Source organism: Microchirus variegatus (genome assembly GCF_963457635.1).
Source record: "Microchirus variegatus genome assembly, chromosome: 2".
Lineage (NCBI taxonomy): Eukaryota > Metazoa > Chordata > Actinopteri > Pleuronectiformes > Soleidae > Microchirus > Microchirus variegatus.
The window spans coordinates 33826684-33844437 of record NC_139803.1 but is presented as its reverse complement, the minus strand read 5'-3'; the positions used below and the strand labels follow the sequence as shown (position 1 = coordinate 33844437).

Here is a 17754-nt window from a genome sequence, read left to right as displayed (position 1 = left end):
ATGCACTCCAGGCTCCCACAGGAAGCGACAAATTAGAGCTCAACTATGTCAGAAAAAGTGTGGGAGATGTCTGAATTACTATGCGATGTAGCTTAATCATTCACCTCTATATCCCCTAAGATCCAAAAACAGTCCTAATGTCATCTGGGCTTTCAAGAAAGGATTGAAATAGTATAGTCGCTACAGTGTGACATGTCAAACTTTTAGTTTCCGTTATTTCTTTAACTATAATAACCTTGGTGCTGTTGTCTTTTGGTGGCAATTCATCGAAGCGGGAAGACTGAAAGTGGAAACAGAAAGTTACCACTGCTGGGCGACAGAGACACTGTTAGAAGACGCTGGTTTAACATTTCATTTGATTTGTATCGGGATCCGATTGCTCGTATTTTCAGACGTGGAGTTAAATCTATTTTGTTTTTGTTGTACCCAATCTGAATCCATTGTCCCTCCTTGTTCAAACCTAAAAGATGGGGGAATCTTTATTGTTAATTGTTAACATTTGAGACCTCCCTATAGACTCCAGACTGTTTTTATTGCATTTTTCCCCAACCACCTGCTTACTATGGATCACAGTTCTGTATTGCATGTTTCGTTGATGACAGCAAGAAAAATTATTACTATTAATTGGATGAAACTTAATCCTCCTTCAATTATCCAGTGACAACCGAAAGTAAACCACATCTACATAAAAGGAATACTTGACTGCCCACTTATAGCTTGAGTAATTCAATAATCTTGCCCAGGAGTTTTGTAAATTATCCATTTAAGAATTGTATGAACCACAATGTTTTTCTTTTTCACATCTTGATTCCTAATTTATTCAATTGTCTTTCTTTCTTATGGATTTTGGTAGATGTGCACTACTGTTTAAAAGTTTGGGGTCACCTATACAATTTTTTTGTGTTTTCCATTAAAAGTCACACTTTTATTCATCAAAAGAATTGCAAAATTAATAGAAAATATAGTCAAGACATTGATAGGATTAGAAATAATGATTTTTATTAAAAAGAATAATTTTAATATAGCCTTCTAACACGATTAGCAAACACAATGTACCATTAGAACACTGGAGAGAAATGGGCCTCTATATACACCTTTGTACATATCCATTAAAAACCAGATGTTTGCAGCTAGAATAGTTGATTACCACATTAACAATGTATAGAGTGGATTTATGATTCATTTTCTGTGACCCCAAACTTTTGAACGGTAACGTGTGAGTAATATTTTCATGTTATTCCCACAGGATCAGATCACTGTCGCCCTCTATTTTGCAAATCAATTAATATTTGTGTTTTGATTCCTTATTATTTTGCTGCTAAAGAGTGTCACCACTCGGCCTTGTTGCCTCTGTGATGAACTCGTCTAAACTGCATCGTTGTTCTGTTTTTCTCTTAATTCAATAAAAGCTCTTCACATGACTATCCAAGTAATTCAGGTAAATGGCCACATGAAGGTTCATCAAACGGCCTGTTATGAAATACACGTGAAACATTTAGGCCGAGAGCAAATTAAAACTCCCTCCAGAAACATCTCACGTGTTTAAAACAGAAACGGTGGACGATGGATTTTACAGCTGCAGTTAAAAAAAAAAATAAAAAAAATCAGAATGCCATGTGTTGATATCCCGGCAACCAAGACTTCTACATTTTAAAAGGCAAATGTTATCATCAGGAAAACTGTTCCCCCAAGTACTTTAACAACAGGATGTATGCAGGTGCAGGGCATTAAACTTGGCAGTCTTTTATAGGTCCTTCATGTTATGAGGTTAATTTGTCATCGAATCAAGCACCATAGGGGATTATACAAGCAAATGGACAGAAAACACACCAGTACCTTATGGGCATTTTCCAAATCTAATGAAACGCTGTAAACCTGCGATGACAACATCAATGGAAAACAGTCACAAAAAAGGACTCCAGAGAGAGTGTTATTGATCATTGACACTGAGAGGGAACAATCTGGATTTAAAATAGTGGTCACTGGCTACTATTACAGAGCTGACTTTATCACACACAAAAAAAAAAAAAACATTCAAAGTTACATTATATAAATGAAACGGTTTAATTTAAAACAAAAAAGAAGACAAATTCAGGCACATGTAAAGTATTTCCCTTTACTCTGCTGTGTTCTGCTGGTGTCACAAAGAAAAACATCACATTTCTTCCATTCGCTCAGAGCAGAGACTTCACTGTTGAGTCAAAGTCATGATTCATTTCATATCGCATTTTTAGTCATGATATAAAGTAGCAGTAATTGTGCAGAAGTCACAAAAATAGTTGTTTGTTTTTGTTCAAAAAAACAAGCTGAGTGAACTTTGAACAGTGACCTATTTCCCAATTTCACAAATTCATTAAACGTGTGTTTATAAAGTTGATGAAATGTAATAATTATTTTCATCAGATTGCCAAGGAAAAAAAGGATATAAAATACCCTCTGTATATACTGTAGGTTTTAGCATAGCGTTCTCGGGGTTAAACAGGTTTGACTTCGTTTAGAAAATAAACCCTTGAGATCATTTTCAGTGACGTTCCTTTATTATTACCAGCGATCGGGCTGGTTTTATTCATTGTGAGTGTGTTTACCCGAGAGGATTTTTTGTTCTAAACTGCACAATCACAATTGCCTGATGGTTTCACATGATTTTGCACTAAAAATGGTTTGTAAATGATAACTTGATTCAGGGTTGTTCCGCGTCAACCTCAGGTTTGATTTCCTTTGTGTCAAAGAGACGGCAGGAAATGTTCTTGTGTGACCATGATGAGACAACTTAACATTTGTAACAATGGTCTCACGAGTGCTCCCATCACCTACCTCTCTTTCCCAGTATACACACCTCACAATCATCTTCACCTTCACTGTCACCTCCTTTTAAGCTCACAAACTCTATTTTTTTTCCTAGTCTCTGCTTCCGCTCAGTCTCCTTTGTCCTCACCGCCGTTCTGCAGTCCCAAGACAGTCTGCAAGCGCTTTGCCCGAATGGGAGGCAACTGCTCGTATGAATCAAACCCAAACTCGGCCTGTTGCTGGGGAAGACGGAAGAGCAGCATGTGGTTCTTCAGCACCTGGAAATGAATGCCGAAGGAGAGAGGAAAGAGGTGAGAAGAGTTTCGAGTGAAGTCGCAGCACAAACAAGAACTGACCGCGACACTAACAGTTCCATTTTATAAAATTACTGTGCAACATCTTTAAGGAAATGGTTATTACTAATTACACAGAAAACACAGGAACTGAAGAAAAAAAGAAAATTATAATAAAGATGAAAAGAATTGCATAAATAAAAAAACATGAAAACACAAAGCTACTTTTGAGACCATCTCAGACGGAGAGGAAAGAAGTCAAACAGGCCAACTGTGACTTGGACTGTGATCAATGAGAAGATAAAAGCAGCACTGACAAATTAAGTCAGAATAATGTGGTGAAAAAAAATCATAAGTCATCAGTGACTTATGTGAGAAAGAGGTCTAATCAATAAACACTTTGCAGCGGATGAACATCAAAGAGAGGAGGCGGTGAAGGGAAAGACGTGGCATGGGTGTACAAAGGAAGAGCACCTCATCATTCAGGTAGTAGATTTTCCTCAACATGCTGTGTCGAGCTGCTTCAACCTCCTGGAAAAAAATAAATAAAAATCACATGAATGCATTGATAACTGTTTTTTGAGCTTCACTGATGTGGAACACAGCGTTTATAGATGGAATAAATAACTCACGTGAGCCAGGTTGTTTGGACTGTTCGACTGACATGTAATTAATAAACCGATGGCCACTTTTGTCATCTCGTTTACTATAATGCATCAAATGAGCTCATGTGCGATGTCTGGAATGTACGGGAAAAATCCTCGTAAAAGTTGCTAAGCATTTGCCACAAATCCAGACGTCTGCTCTCGGCGCAGCTGCAGCAACTTCTGGCTCGGGCGAAACCGTCGCACATGTGTGCGGCGGTTTAGCCTTAGGTTTGGCTGTGGCTGATTTAACAAAGTCACAAAGCTCAGCACTTAACATAAATACATAACCAGAGGATTTGAAGGCGCAGAAACAGACTTCATGTGGGGGAGTTGTGTTCATACAACAGGGAAACGGAAACTCTGCACACTAATAAGGTCAACATATATGTACATATATACAGTATTATTTATTTTTATTATTATTACATAATTATGACAGCCATGCATACAGATTGCCATCAGTGTTGGTAAAGATCCTGGAGAGCTTCAAACTCTGAACACAGATATCGTCTACTGTTTGCTCGATGCCAGGCTTCCCTTATTAGACTTTAAGCTAAAGATGACTTCCAGATTGTTTTCTACAAAATTTAGATTGTATATTTAAGAGGTTTTAGCAGAAAATGGAGTTAAGATTCCAGCTGTTCAGCTTCTGTATCCTTGGATTTGGCTTTCAACCAGGCCAGTTTGGATTTTCAGTACAAACATTTTCAGCTAATTCAGCCTCTTGTTCAGCATATTTCAGTTTCAGATATGCAATTTTTGGTTTCAATTTGTTCTAATCTTTTATTTGTTTCTTTAAACAGTCTTCATCCTTACACTCCTGCCCAGGTATTCTGCTGCTGTGCTGATATTGAGGAACCATCTTCCACTGCATGTTGTCCACTTTTAAAACCCATTTTTACTCTTTGGCTTTCGACCCAGTATGAGACATCTTTTTTATAGTTTTATTGTGTGTTTTACTGTTTACTCAGGTTCTTAAGTCTGTTAGGTCTTACGTTTTTATATTTTATTTATCTCTGATGTAAAGCACTTTGTTTCAGCAGCTGTTGGTTTTAAAGTGCTTTATAAATAAAGTTGGATTGGATTAGTTGTTGCTTATATAAAATCAACTGTGTGCATATACCTGTGCTGCTGCGTCCTGAGAAAAGATGAATGAGTTGACATGACACACGGCGACCACATACAGGATGGGACACCAAGCGAGCTTCAGGGTTCCCGTCACCAAAGAGCGGAAGTAGAGGTGGAGGAGAGGGAGAGAGTCTTCAGGTGGAGAGGTAAACCGCTCAATGGGGATGGACAACTTCAAAATGGAACACATAATATTTGTGTTATAAACACTCAAACAGATGAAAAAGAAGCTAAACTGATAACAAAAAGCAACATCATCATCACCTTCTCCAGAGTGACTCCCAGTGACCTGAGCATTCCCACATGTTCCCCAAACACTGCCAGCCTCATGGTGGCGCTGTACCGCCTCTGCAGGGGCAAGAGAACCCAGCAGCCAAACAGCCAGTCTCCAAATGACACGGCTTCATACTGAGCCAAAAGGGCCGAATACAAGTCCTGGAATGAGGCCAAACCTGGAGGAGGGACATTCAGGTCCAAAGAGTCCATCCTGGACTGCCTATAAATGAAAGACCCTCTAATTACGCACAACCTACCCCTTGTTAAAGGGCACAGATTTTAAACATTAAATGAATGTTATATCAGACCTGGTCACCAGTCTGAACAGACCCCAGGCCAGTTTTTGGACAGGTCCCTCCAGGAACAAGTCACTGGAACACAGGAACACACAGGAGAGGCGGGCAAACTTGGCCACCGGGGGAATCACCTATGATAGGGAAAAATCTTGTGAATTTTACAGTAACTAAAATTACAACTCATTACTGCTATGAATAAGTCAGTCTATAACTGAATATTTAGAATGATATCAGCTTTTCCCAAATGTAAGAATACCACAGGTCAATTTAAGTTCTGAAAACCTTCTGCAGCCCATAATACACCACTCGTCAAGAGACACAGTGAAGTGATCTGCATCAACAACTTTGAGGGGATTTTTGAGCGTAGAGACAGAGAAATGTTGCACGCAAAAAAGAAAACCAGCTCGATTTGAATGTGTACCTTTAGAGCCTCCTCTCTCCACACCTCCAGCAGCAGCAGCCACTGCAGACAGTGGGTCACCACCTGCAAAGCTCCCTGAGGCAGTTCTTCCACGGCTAACACTCCACCGCCAGAAATCCCCGTTCGCGTGTACAGGCTGACGAGTGGAAGATAAGGCCAATCAGATGGCAGAGTGGGACCAGTGAGCTCTGGGAGCAGATGGGAGTTTATCCAGGGGTTGTGGCCGAGGAGAGCGTCTCGAGACAGCAGCACAGCTGACTCCAGGTGGGCTAGTTGTGTGAGGAAACACCCACGAATGGATGGCAGCTGGACGCAGGCTTCTCTCAAGAGAGAACCGACAGTCTGGAGAGAGGGAGAGGTGTGCTGTTGTGTTGCCTCGTGGAGCTTTAGCTCACCCAGCTCGATGGTTTCGGGTCCTCCACTGTGTCCCTCACTAGAGGACAAACAATCAAACAAATGTACACCAATAAACACGCAAAAAAGAGGGAGTGAAGCACGTCAAACATAACTCTTGGTGGAAATATGTCAATTTGATCAAATTCCAGACAAATGTGATTTTAAATATAATCTAATTTCAGAAGTTAGATTATCATTATGAGATCTATGCAAGCAAAATGTTATGCAAATTTAATTAACTTCTCATTTACTTACTATAAGTGAAACGACTATTATGAGCCCTAACGATCAACACAACACACAGAAAAACACAGACAAAACAAACAAAGTCAAAATAACTCTTGGCACTTACTAGCACCTAATGTGAACTTACGATATGAAGTCCTTGCTGAAGATCATGGTGGAGAGCAGTTCATGTGCCAGGTACTCACTGCCCGGTAACAACCATGTAAGCAGAACCAGCGCCACCTGGTGGTACAAAGACGAATGTTTCGCTACTTCCTGCTCAATGGAAACCTGAGAAAAGACGGAAAGAATACAGAGTTAACAGGACATTTCCATTTCCATGACAAGATGTATAAACATCAAAATTAAATTCTCTAATTCTCTAAAAAACTCTGATAGCACAGCAGATATTTATGCACAAATGAAAACTGCTTTGACTCATGTCTGCCTACCAGTCTGTGTGCCAGCCGGAGCAGCAGGTAGAGGAGATGGTGTTCGTGTCGGAGAAGCCAGCCTCTGGTCAGTGACAGGGTGGGCGTGGCCTGACTGCAACCACGAAGGTAAACAATCACAGGTTGTGACAGGAGGAGATCCTTGAACTAAATGGTCAAAGGACAAAAAAATCAGACACAGAAAAGACAAAATAGTTAGTTAGATAAAATATATTTGAGAGGGCAACAAAATGGAATCCACAGACAGGATGCAGATTAAGAGCCTAACCAAAGACTAAATATTTCAGCAATTAGTTTCCACTAACTGGAGATCAGAAAAAGAGTAAAGTCGCTTCAACTCTTTTCTCTGTATAAAATATTACTATAAAACCTACCTTACAGCTGAGACCTTTGTGGATGCCTGTGATTGTTTGCAGAAGGAGACTCAGCCCCGTGAGAAGAGGGAAGGGGGAACCTGGGACAACAAGCCCTGGACGATCCCTCCAGCCTGAGCACACCAAACCTGGAAGACTGGGAGTGGTTTCTGGACCGTGACGACCAGCCTGGGCAGCGCACACGACTGAGGAAGACCTGGTGTGGCAAAGGCAAAAAAAAACAATAAAGATTTCTGCCTGAGGTATAACAAGCAGAAAATATGATACCACATTTAAGTTTTAACCAAAACTTGTTCTCTCAGTTCACAGTTACCGAGATCTTTGACCTAGTTCTATCTAATCTGCTCATTTTGAGCCAAATGTAATCATCTCCTTCCTTTATGGAAATGTAATTTTCTCAGACACACATGATAAATCACAGTCACATCATGCAGTGACAAACTTGTGACCATGTGACCGACCAAATCAAATCAGTTCATCTTTGAGATTAATTGAAAAGTTGAAGAAATTCCCTCCCAAGATTCTGAGATTCCTGAGAAATTACATTTATGACAGAGGGATGGAGAGAACAATGCCTTGTGCTACTGCAGTTTTACCATTAACTCTCTCATCTGACGTAAGAATCAAACATACCTGAGGTTTCCCATCAGGTCTTGTACGACGTGGTGAGAAAACAACGGGAGGAGAACCTCTGACGTGAGCAGCTCCAGTTCTTGAAGAGTCTCCACTGGCTTAAAACAATTCTGACAAACAGAGTTTGATGAGACAAATTAAATATCTAAATTGCACATGACATAAATTTGTATTTGTGGTGGACTGAGATCCCTCTGTCTTATCATATCACAGACATTCACCTCAGAAACAATTATGGATTGGCCATGGAAGTGTGGCTATGGTTAAGAAGTGCAGTGAGAGATGATACCTGTCTGGAGAGATGGTGATAGTAAGCATCTAGGTAGACAAGGTAAGCAGGTATGAGAGTGACACTGCTGTCTTTCTGAACTGGATTATCAAGGCTTTTCACAAAGCCTTTCAATTGGCCCAGCAAGGATGTGTGCAACCCTGTGACGTGACCCCAAGACACTGGCGGAGGAGGGGGGCACTCTTCTCCCTGAGAGCTGTGGTAAAAAAAATGGAAAAGGTTAGAATAACAAGCGATGTTGTGCGACGAATCTAAGGCAGCGCAATTTCATTCATCCATTTCATGTCATCCGTACCTGACCATGCCAGCCTGGAGCTCCTGATGGCATCCAGCAGTGTGTGTGACCTGTGTGAGTAAAGAGAGTAGAGCCAGAAGCCGCTGAAGCTGCAGTGGCAGCAGATCCGACGGGTCGAGTGCACGGGGAACCGACTGCAACGCCTTCACTAAAGCTGGATACAGGTCTCTGAGTGAGGAGAAATAATGACAGTGTTATTTAAGACGAGCGCTGTGTAAAAAACCATGGGCAGCAGATAAAAAGTGGATTTAGTCTTATTGAATAGTCACCATGGGGTGATACTGCTAGTTGTAAAAAGAACTCCATCTGAAAATTAGCCTATTTCTTGCTTGATTTATGACGTCAGTAGACATTTTTCCTTCGGAGTTAATGGCCTTTATGCTCCCATTTGTAAGATGACAAAGCATGAGGCATATGAGCTTGGTTACAAGTGACATCTCTGAACTTCGCCAAATCTGTTTTGCAACCAGAGGATAAAGTCCACTTTTTATATACAGTCGATGTGAAGGACAGACGAGTTAAGTATCCAGACATAGAACATGGATGAAATTAAAGTAGAGCTGCAATTAATGATTATTTTGGTTATGGATTAATCCGTCAATTATTTTCTCGATGAATCTATTAATCGTTTGGTCCATAAAATGTCAGAAAATGTTAAAAAATGTTGATCAGTGTTTGTCAAACCTGGAAATGATGTTGATGTTCTTGAATGTCTTGTTTTGTCCACAAATCAACATGATTCAGTTTTGATGATTTCTTTGTTATGTGGCGCAAAGAAACAAAGACAATATTCACATTTAAAAAGCTAAAACAATCAGGAATCTTGTTTTAATAATGAAAAAGCTTCAAACGGATTAATTGATTATTAAAATAGTTGACGATTAATTTAGTAATCGATTAATAATCGTTTAATTGGTTCAGTTTGAAATTAATGTAAAAAATATTTCGCAAATATTAACTCACATGTATAAGTTACAGGCCTGTCCATAGCCGGCTGCAACGGCCCACAGCCTGTAGGCTTCAGTGGTGACCCTTAGAGCCTCGGCGGGCTCCAGCAGCAGCTCGCTGAGCTCAGCGCTCAATAGACAAGACAGACGCTCCCTCACTCTCAGAGAGTTTAACTGAAGAAAGAAGAGAGAGGAAGATATATTATTAATGCACATAAAAGGGGTAGATGCACTCACTGTACAGACAATTCTACAGCCATAAAATCAAAATAAATCCATGTCATAAGAGGGTTTATATCTATTTTTGTATGCAAATTGTGTAATGTGACGTGAGGAGACTTACTAAATGTTATGTTTGCTATTTTACAGATCATTTGTGATGGAGTTAATGGCAATAAAACAAAAATTAGAGCATATTCGAGCTGTCCATTTGAGTTTGATTCAATTTCGCCTATCTTAAGCCCCTTTTCCGCCTATGTAATTCCAGAAGGCAACCGTCATCCTCACATATCTGAGGCAAATGGACACGGTTGTAGGTTTGAGATTGAAAAGTTTTCACTAGTTATTTTCATTCAAACTAATATTTTCTTCAATCCAGAAGAAAGGAAAAAGTCTAATTTTCTTACACAGTTCACTGCGGTCACATGGAAACCGAGCTGCACAAAGAAGGTTTTGTTGTCGTATCCAAACCACAGACAATTCTCCTCTTTCTTATGCTCGTGCCGAGTTTGGTCACACATAAAAATAATTATGACACCGCTGCCCACTCAAGTTGTTTGTTCTATTCTGTGACATACCAAAGGCGTGCAGTTAATGCGAGATAAAAGTAGAGATGAGAAGATCTCTTTCATACGTTATTAATAGCACTTTAAACACTTACAAGTCTGGCACAAGCATGTCTGCCAGAGGAAGCCAGAACTCTTAAGAGCTTCATGCCGCTGGCCTGTGGAAGTCCATACACTGACTGAGGAAGGGGCGACGATGGTGCCGCCCAAGACGTGGGAAGAAACTCTGATATGACAGTCTCCATCAGACGAGGACAGTCCAACACCTGAGGAGTGAATACATTACTGCTGAATTTGGCCAGAACATGTTTTTGGATGATAATAATTCAGTTAATTTGAGTGAATGAGTTACTGTAGTTTACCTGTGTGGCAGATGAAGAGGAATGCCTAGCAATACGAGTCAGGACGGCCAGGACATCCTGAACCACTCGGGAAGACGGTCGCATCACCTCGAGGATGTAACGTAACCTGGGGAGCAGTTTCATTTTCAGCAGACCCTGAAAAAATAATGACAAGGAATAAATAATCAGCCTTCATTTACAGGACTTCTTTAAAGGCCAGGGAGTAAAATTGAAGTGAAATTTTCATTGGGCAGAAATTGAAAATAAAATCTTTCTAAAATTGTAATAATTTCTTTCTTTCATGAAATTCTTATTTACATTATGTCTGCCCCTAACTTAAACTCAAAGAACCTTAGATGGTCTGTCACTAACAGTTAGTTACACCCTCATCCACACTCTTGATTACATCAACAACAAAAACAACAACAAGACCAAAACAACTCAAAATAAACATCCAGTCAAATTTTCAATGCATATTTTATCATACATTTCTCTTTATACATTTTCTTTTAAATAAAAAATATCCAATCTCCTCCTCTGATTTCCGTCAATGTTTAATTGCTCTCAGGCAATACTTTGTTTTTAGCTTTAAACATAATTAACAGTGTCTGCATTTCTATTATTTCTTAAAGATTCAGTAATCCTGAGTTAAGAAAGCATTATGGGGCACAATGGGCAAACTAAACATCTTTTTTGAGTTTTGATCTCCAACATAGTTAGAGGGAAGGGTGAGGTAAGGGATATACATCCTCTGCTTCTTTACCTTGACAACATCCTGTTGGGCCACATCATGATCACTCTTCCTCTCTTCCTTCTCCTTGGCCGTCTCCTTCATTATTTCATCCAGCCCTTCATCCTCCTCATCTTCTTCCTCCTGAGCAGACGGCAGCAGGGGGAAGGTGGCCAGACCACCAAACCAGGAGAAGGTGTAGTCCAAACACTCCTGAGAGGAGAAGACACAGAAGTGAAATACTTTTACAATGAAACAGGAGTGAAGGTTCTGATGATGTGCTCGCAGTTGGCTTACTTCATCTTCTGCACACACGAGAAGTGCTTTCAGTGCATGCACGGCCGCAGACATGGCTCCTTCCACGCTGTCGTCTAACGCAAAGCGGAGCAAGAAGAGCAGGCCGGCGTCAAGCAAAGTTGCCATCATGCTGCATTTGAGAACTGACAGGTATTCCCCAGCACGTGCCTACAGGGTAAGAACAGTGAGCAGAGTGAGGAGCTGCAGATGTGTGTGTTTGTGTGTGTGACATTATGTGTGTTTATTGTGTGCACCTTTGAGAGGATGTTGGCTAAAGTGCTGAGGGCTAGACTCCTCTGCTGGATCACCTGACTCCGAGACAACAAGAAGAGCTCCTGCAGGGAGTAACCTGCCCGCTGCGGGTGAAAGATCCTTAGTGTCAAATATTTAGTCATTAACTCAAATTCTGAGTAACACTGTAGATTAGGGAACACATATTCACCATTAACTAGGGGCTTACTAACATATATAAGTCGCATACTTGCCCTTTATTGCAATCATTCAGACACACATTGTCTGACTTGTTGCCTACAAACCTCTGGCTCCTCTCCATGATGATGCAAACCCAGGTGAGTGGGCAGATCCTCAGTGGGTGGAATCAAACTCCCAGCAAAGTCAAAACGAGCCTGCATGGCCTATCAGGACACACAGAACCAAAAGACTTGTGTTACTCTGGAAAACAGAATGGATTTTCTTCTGCTGGTACAGTGAGGAAAAATCTCTCTACCTTCTTGGTTCCTTTCCTTCGCGGTGCGGGCAAATCTCTCATCCACTCAAGCTTCTCTGGCTCCAGCTTATCCATATGGACCCACTCTTTTTGAGGCTTCACTGGCAGATCTTCTTCTGAATAATGACACATGCAGTACATGCAGTTTTAAGCTGTTTTAAGACATAATCAGAGAGAAGATTAACCTTTTATTTCTTAGTTAAATTAAATATTAGATTGAACAAAGCACAATATATAGGGATATATGTATAAAATCAACTAAACGTGGGCTTTTCTTGGACACATTGACTGTGAGACACACATCTGTGAACACATTTAAGTTTATAATCATGGTCACGATGACCTGCTAAAGTTCAAACTGAGCATCAAAATGGTGATTTAAGTGACTTTGCGGCTTAAGTGGTTGCTGGTGCCAGTTGGGCTGCGCTGAGTATTTCAGAGAGGTCAGAGGAGAACAGCCAGACTGGTTCAAAATGATTCAAAGGTAACAATAATTTACAACATCGACACAAATAACTACTTGTTACAACATGACATGCGGAAGACATCTCTAAATGTAGAACATGCCCATCTCAGCACTTTTGCTTCATAGCGCTAGAATTAAAAATGCTCTGTAAGAAGCTGAGTCTGGCTATTTATTCTCAACCCAAAATGAGGACATGTCTCAAAGGGAAAGTCACTAGAGGCAATAAATAATGTTTGGCCGGGACAACGAAAACAGCTTTACTCTGTTTTTCTTTTTTTGCAAAACAGAATTGTATAAATGATGTGTAAGATATGTCCGTCCGTGATCCATGAGCAATACTTTCATCGGGGCTGGGAGCATTCTCTCAGTGATCTGCAGTAACTTAATTGCAGAGAGTGGCTGCTTCTGGCTCCGCCTGCTCTTTCCTCTAATCACACAAAGTGAAGTCAATGATCAGTTTTATGTCTGGAATTGAGCCATGCAGCACAAGCGTCCAGCATGAATTACACAATTAGCATCCAGCCTTTATACACAGAGGAAAAAGAGCATAGAGAGGGAAGTAAAGTAAAGAGCAGGAAGCTCAGGACAGATGAAAACAAGGAGAGACAGGAGACGGTGCCAGGTTTGCTGATGTGCAGAATCACTGATGAAATACTTCAATACAGATTCAGCAAAAGCAATCACAATGTGACTAATCTGAATGAAGCAAGAGGTGATGTGAAATTATTGACATGACAGAACAGGAACTGGCAAGATGGTCGGAGCTACAGATAGCTCAGTTCATCAAGCTGGCGCCCTGTAATCCACCCACGATTATGATTAAGGCAAAAAGATATCTTTTTTAAAAAAGTTAATATAGAAAACATAGGTACCTGTTATAGATAATGGCACTTCCTCCTCATCCTCCTCCCCTCCTTCCATTTCCACTTCATGAGGTTTCTCAAACAACGCAGCGTTGCTGGAGGAGCCTGACTCACTGCTCCCAGTTTCAATTTGTTTGGATGAGGGTGGCGACGACGGGACAAGCTGGTCTTTGCGAGATCTAACAAACTCCACGAGTCTCGGATCTGGGAAGCAGAAATAATTGTGTTGTACACTGAGGAACCAACAAATAGGAACATTTTTGATGTACTAACCAAAATAACACATTACTCTCCCATGTTTTCATTTAAATCTATCTCTAATTTTATGATTAGTACTTGAACTTAATGAGATGTTTGACGTGGATAAGTGCTTCCTACCAAGCTGAGTTAAGAGTTTCTTCTGCTCCTCCACAATCTCAGATTGAGACATCGTCTGGAGTCTGGCCTGGTTCTCCCTGTGAATCCTCATAGTTTCTCCTGAGCTATCAGGTCCCCCAAGACCCTGACCAGACACCAACTTCGGACCAGGGACCAAAGGTTTTTCTAGGAAAGAGACAGAAGTCAGAGTGAAATAATAAAATGTTATAATGCACAGTATAACAACGTCCTGTATCACAAAATGAAGTTCACTCATACTGACCTGTCTCCATACTAGTCTCAGGAGGAAGGTTCTGCTGCCTGGGTTCAGGTGTTGAACAACGTAACAGTGTATTCCCCTCCTTAAGTCTTTGAGCTGCAATCTGACGAGCAAAGATGCTTTTCTTTCCTCCAACTGAAGACAGAGGTGCCTGGTTGAATGGATTAAATTGAATTAAAATATATTGTAAGAAAAGTTAAGTTTGTCATTTGAATTATACACTTTAAGAAGAATGGCTGTGACGTCTTTGTACCTGACCGTTGTTTTCTGAGCGGTGAATTACTTTGGGGAAAGCCACGCCAGTAAATGCTGGTAAAGATATTGGTGATGAACTTGTGTCTCTCTCCTTAAAATAAAGAATAACATTACTTATACAGGGTTGGGGGGAAAAAGAAAGAAAAACAAGCAACTGAAACTGTGTATGGTGCGTCAAGACTCACAACAATCCTGGAGAGAACAGCACTGATGTGAGTGTCATGCCTGTCCAGCCTCTCCGCAGCATCCTCATCCTCAAAGGTGACACGACTGGCTTTAAAGCGAGATTTCTTCGGTGGCGCTGGAGTCAGAGACGGGAGCTGGTCTGGAAGATCTACGACGAATACAAAGATCAGCATTATCACATGACTGTAAATATTCCTACTCCAATGTCACTCATGATGTGTTCATAGCAAATTGTTGTCAGATGTTACCTTAAAAATATAAAACCACATTCCCACTGGTCAAAAACCCATTTAACACCTGCTAACATCTGGCTCTTGGTTCAGATCAGCAGTAATATAATGGAATCTCCTACTTCTTTAGTTTGGTAATCTCAGTACTGAGTGTACACATTTTGCAGCGTGATGTTGTGATGCACACTGTTCAAGCAGCGGTCTATAATGATTAATTCACTGATGATTTCAAAAGAGGGACCAGTTATGTTTGTGCTCTTACAAAAATATGTCTACTAGCAATGTGAAAGGAATCAATTTTTTTTTATAAGTAGGTTTGCCTGTGTTTACAAAAATCCATGTATATACCTGCTAATGTTTATATGAATTTTGATAACTGGTTGTTAAAACCATGTGGACTGCCAGCAAGTACATTTTCATACCTTCTATGGAAACCACATCCCTCTCACGTCCTCCATTCTCCCCGTTGTGTTCTCCTCCGCCCACACCAGCTTCGCCTCTCCTCTTATCAGGACGGCGAACCACGTTAGCAGCAGATGGGGCACCAGAGGTCAGAAACCGCTCCTGCTCTCTCAGGAGGTCTGCCTCCGAGTCGGTTGGCTTGGGACGTCGCAACATCCCTTTTAAGGACACAAAAGGTTGATATTAATTGCAGTGCAGTCTGTGCTATGGTGCAGTGAAGCTACGCCAAAACATGAGGTGAGACATCCATCAGCCTGTTTTCATGTGCATTTTAGATAACGCTCTCTTGAAATATCACATTAATGCTTTATAGTTTGTTGAGTAAGTAAAAAACAACGTTCAGAAAACTTTTACTGCACTGGAAAAATAGCAGAAATGGTGGAAAAGAGGAGGTGTGTCAACTCAGAGCAAGAAGCAAATATGACAACAATAATAAATAATAATAATAATAATAATAATAATAATAAATATAATAACAATAATAATAATAATAAATAATTCCTCAGACTTAAATCACTAGCCGCTGCTTATTAAAAATATGACTATAGAGCAAGTTATTAATGTCCCAAACCGCTGGCACACCTTGATGAGCAAAAAGACTTGGACACAAAGATGCTTTGGCATACAGAATAAAGTGATGAACGTTATTTCTATACCCAGTCATAAAATGGAGGGCACAGTGATATAAAGCATCCAGCTTTTTTAAGGTATTAATGAGTTATCAGTGATCAAATATTTCTGAACCTGACATGAAAAGCAGGCTTGATTACTGAAAAAAGAAGCCTAGCTTTAGTTTTGTGACAAGGTTATCAATATGTAGTTTAAATGTCAGGCTCTAAGCAATAATAATCCCTGAGTATGACTCTCTATTTCAGATCATGAGTAGTGGTTATCTGTACATTATTGGAACACGTGCAGCAAATACAGGAAACATGTATGCAGTAGTAAAATAATAAATTTTTCAGTTAAAAAACACAACAAAACAGGTCAAGTAGTGTCAAGTATGTAGTGTGACCTACATGTACACGACAACAATAGCTTGTTGAACCTGGAGTGTAACCATAATTAATTTTATCAGTAACACCTGAGTTTGCCCAACTATTCAATGTCGAGAATTATCTGCGGTGTATAACTCATTCCCACCCACACGACAATGATTTACAGACATAAAAACAACAACGTTGCACGAACTGCCTCGTTTTCACGTGTACTGTTATTAAGTTCACATCGGACACGCGCCGTGGAGGAATAATATCGTGCCTTTAACGTTAGCTTAGCCTTAGCTTGACGTCACTGACCTCTCTCAGTCGAGACTCGATATTATGAAAAGCGAAGCCAAACCGCGTCACGACAGTGTGGACGTTTTCGACTGCTGTAAAAGCGTGTGTTGTTGTTGTTGTCTGTGTTAGCTAACCTTCACTTGAGTGCAGGACTCGGCGAGTGCGTTCTCATCACAAGCGAACACACGGAAGACTTTCAACGTGACACCGAGTCATTGCCTTCAAAATAAAAGCTCTGTCGACACAAACAGAAAAGGTCGACGAGGGAGAGAAAAAAAATTCACAGACTTCGAGAATTAAGTCGTAAATATACGAGATTACAGTCGCAAATTTACGAGAATAAAGTCGTGATATTCTAACCTGTTAGAATATGTTTCACAAACATCAACAACATCAGCACATCAGCACTTTCACTTCCGGTCCGTCACTCAAAGACGTCCGTGCACAACATGAACAATGACAACAATTCCCATTTATGCACACGCCGGCAGTACAGTATGGCTTTATTCTCGTAAATTAAGACTTTATTCTGGAAGTCTGTGATTTTTTTCTCAATGTGGCCCTAATACTCCGTAAAAATCAAGATTACTTACTATCGTTTTTTTGACTAACATAGTCATTGTTTATGTTTTCATTTTATTTACAAAACTTTATTTATACAATACAATGTAACAGCGCAGGACATGCATGTTATTCAATGTAAGAGCACAGACGGGAGCGAGTCGGCTCATTTGCAGCAAAGAATCGGCTCGTTCGCACACGACACATCACGGAGTGATTTATTTGTCCGACCTGGTAAGAATAGGACGACACACTTACTTAGGTCTGGATTAGAGAATGTTGTGACGTGTACTTTGACATCCGAATGAACACACACTGCAGCGCTGTTTGATTATGTAACGTTTAATTCCGTCATTCTTATTTCCCTGCTGCAGACCACAGTGGCCAGTGACAGGAGCCTTTGCTGACTGCATCATGGTCAACCTCTGCTGTCTCTGCTGCGGTGAAATCCCTCAACCCCGCCCTCATCCGTCCG

At 40.5% G+C, this 17754-nt stretch overlaps 1 protein-coding gene across 2 annotated transcripts; it reads right to left on the bottom strand.

Moving 5' to 3' along the window:
* Window positions 1-1907: 1907 nt before the first annotated feature.
* Window positions 1908-16896, bottom strand: rpap1 (RNA polymerase II associated protein 1). Of its 2 annotated transcripts, none has more exons than XM_083902257.1 (27): window positions 16853-16896; window positions 15399-15596; window positions 14746-14894; window positions 14559-14651; window positions 14309-14456; window positions 14047-14211; window positions 13678-13872; window positions 12340-12455; window positions 12149-12247; window positions 11867-11968; window positions 11613-11780; window positions 11349-11528; window positions 10607-10741; window positions 10340-10510; window positions 9476-9633; window positions 8513-8680; window positions 8218-8413; window positions 7929-8038; window positions 7296-7491; window positions 6922-7068; window positions 6618-6760; window positions 5849-6281; window positions 5440-5558; window positions 5120-5351; window positions 4851-5027; window positions 3555-3611; window positions 1908-3065 (listed from the first exon to the last, which is right to left on the bottom strand). In XM_083902257.1, the coding sequence occupies exons 2-27, from the start codon at window positions 15592-15594 to the stop codon at window positions 2916-2918; spliced, it is 4203 nt and encodes a 1400-aa protein (XP_083758383.1). In that variant the 5' UTR covers window positions 15595-15596; window positions 16853-16896; the 3' UTR covers window positions 1908-2915. The 2 variants fall into 2 exon arrangements, with proteins under 2 accessions (XP_083758383.1, XP_083758384.1); XM_083902258.1 differs by lacking the exon at window positions 16853-16896 and adding an exon at window positions 16737-16848.
* Between the last annotated feature and the right edge of the window lie 858 nt (window positions 16897-17754).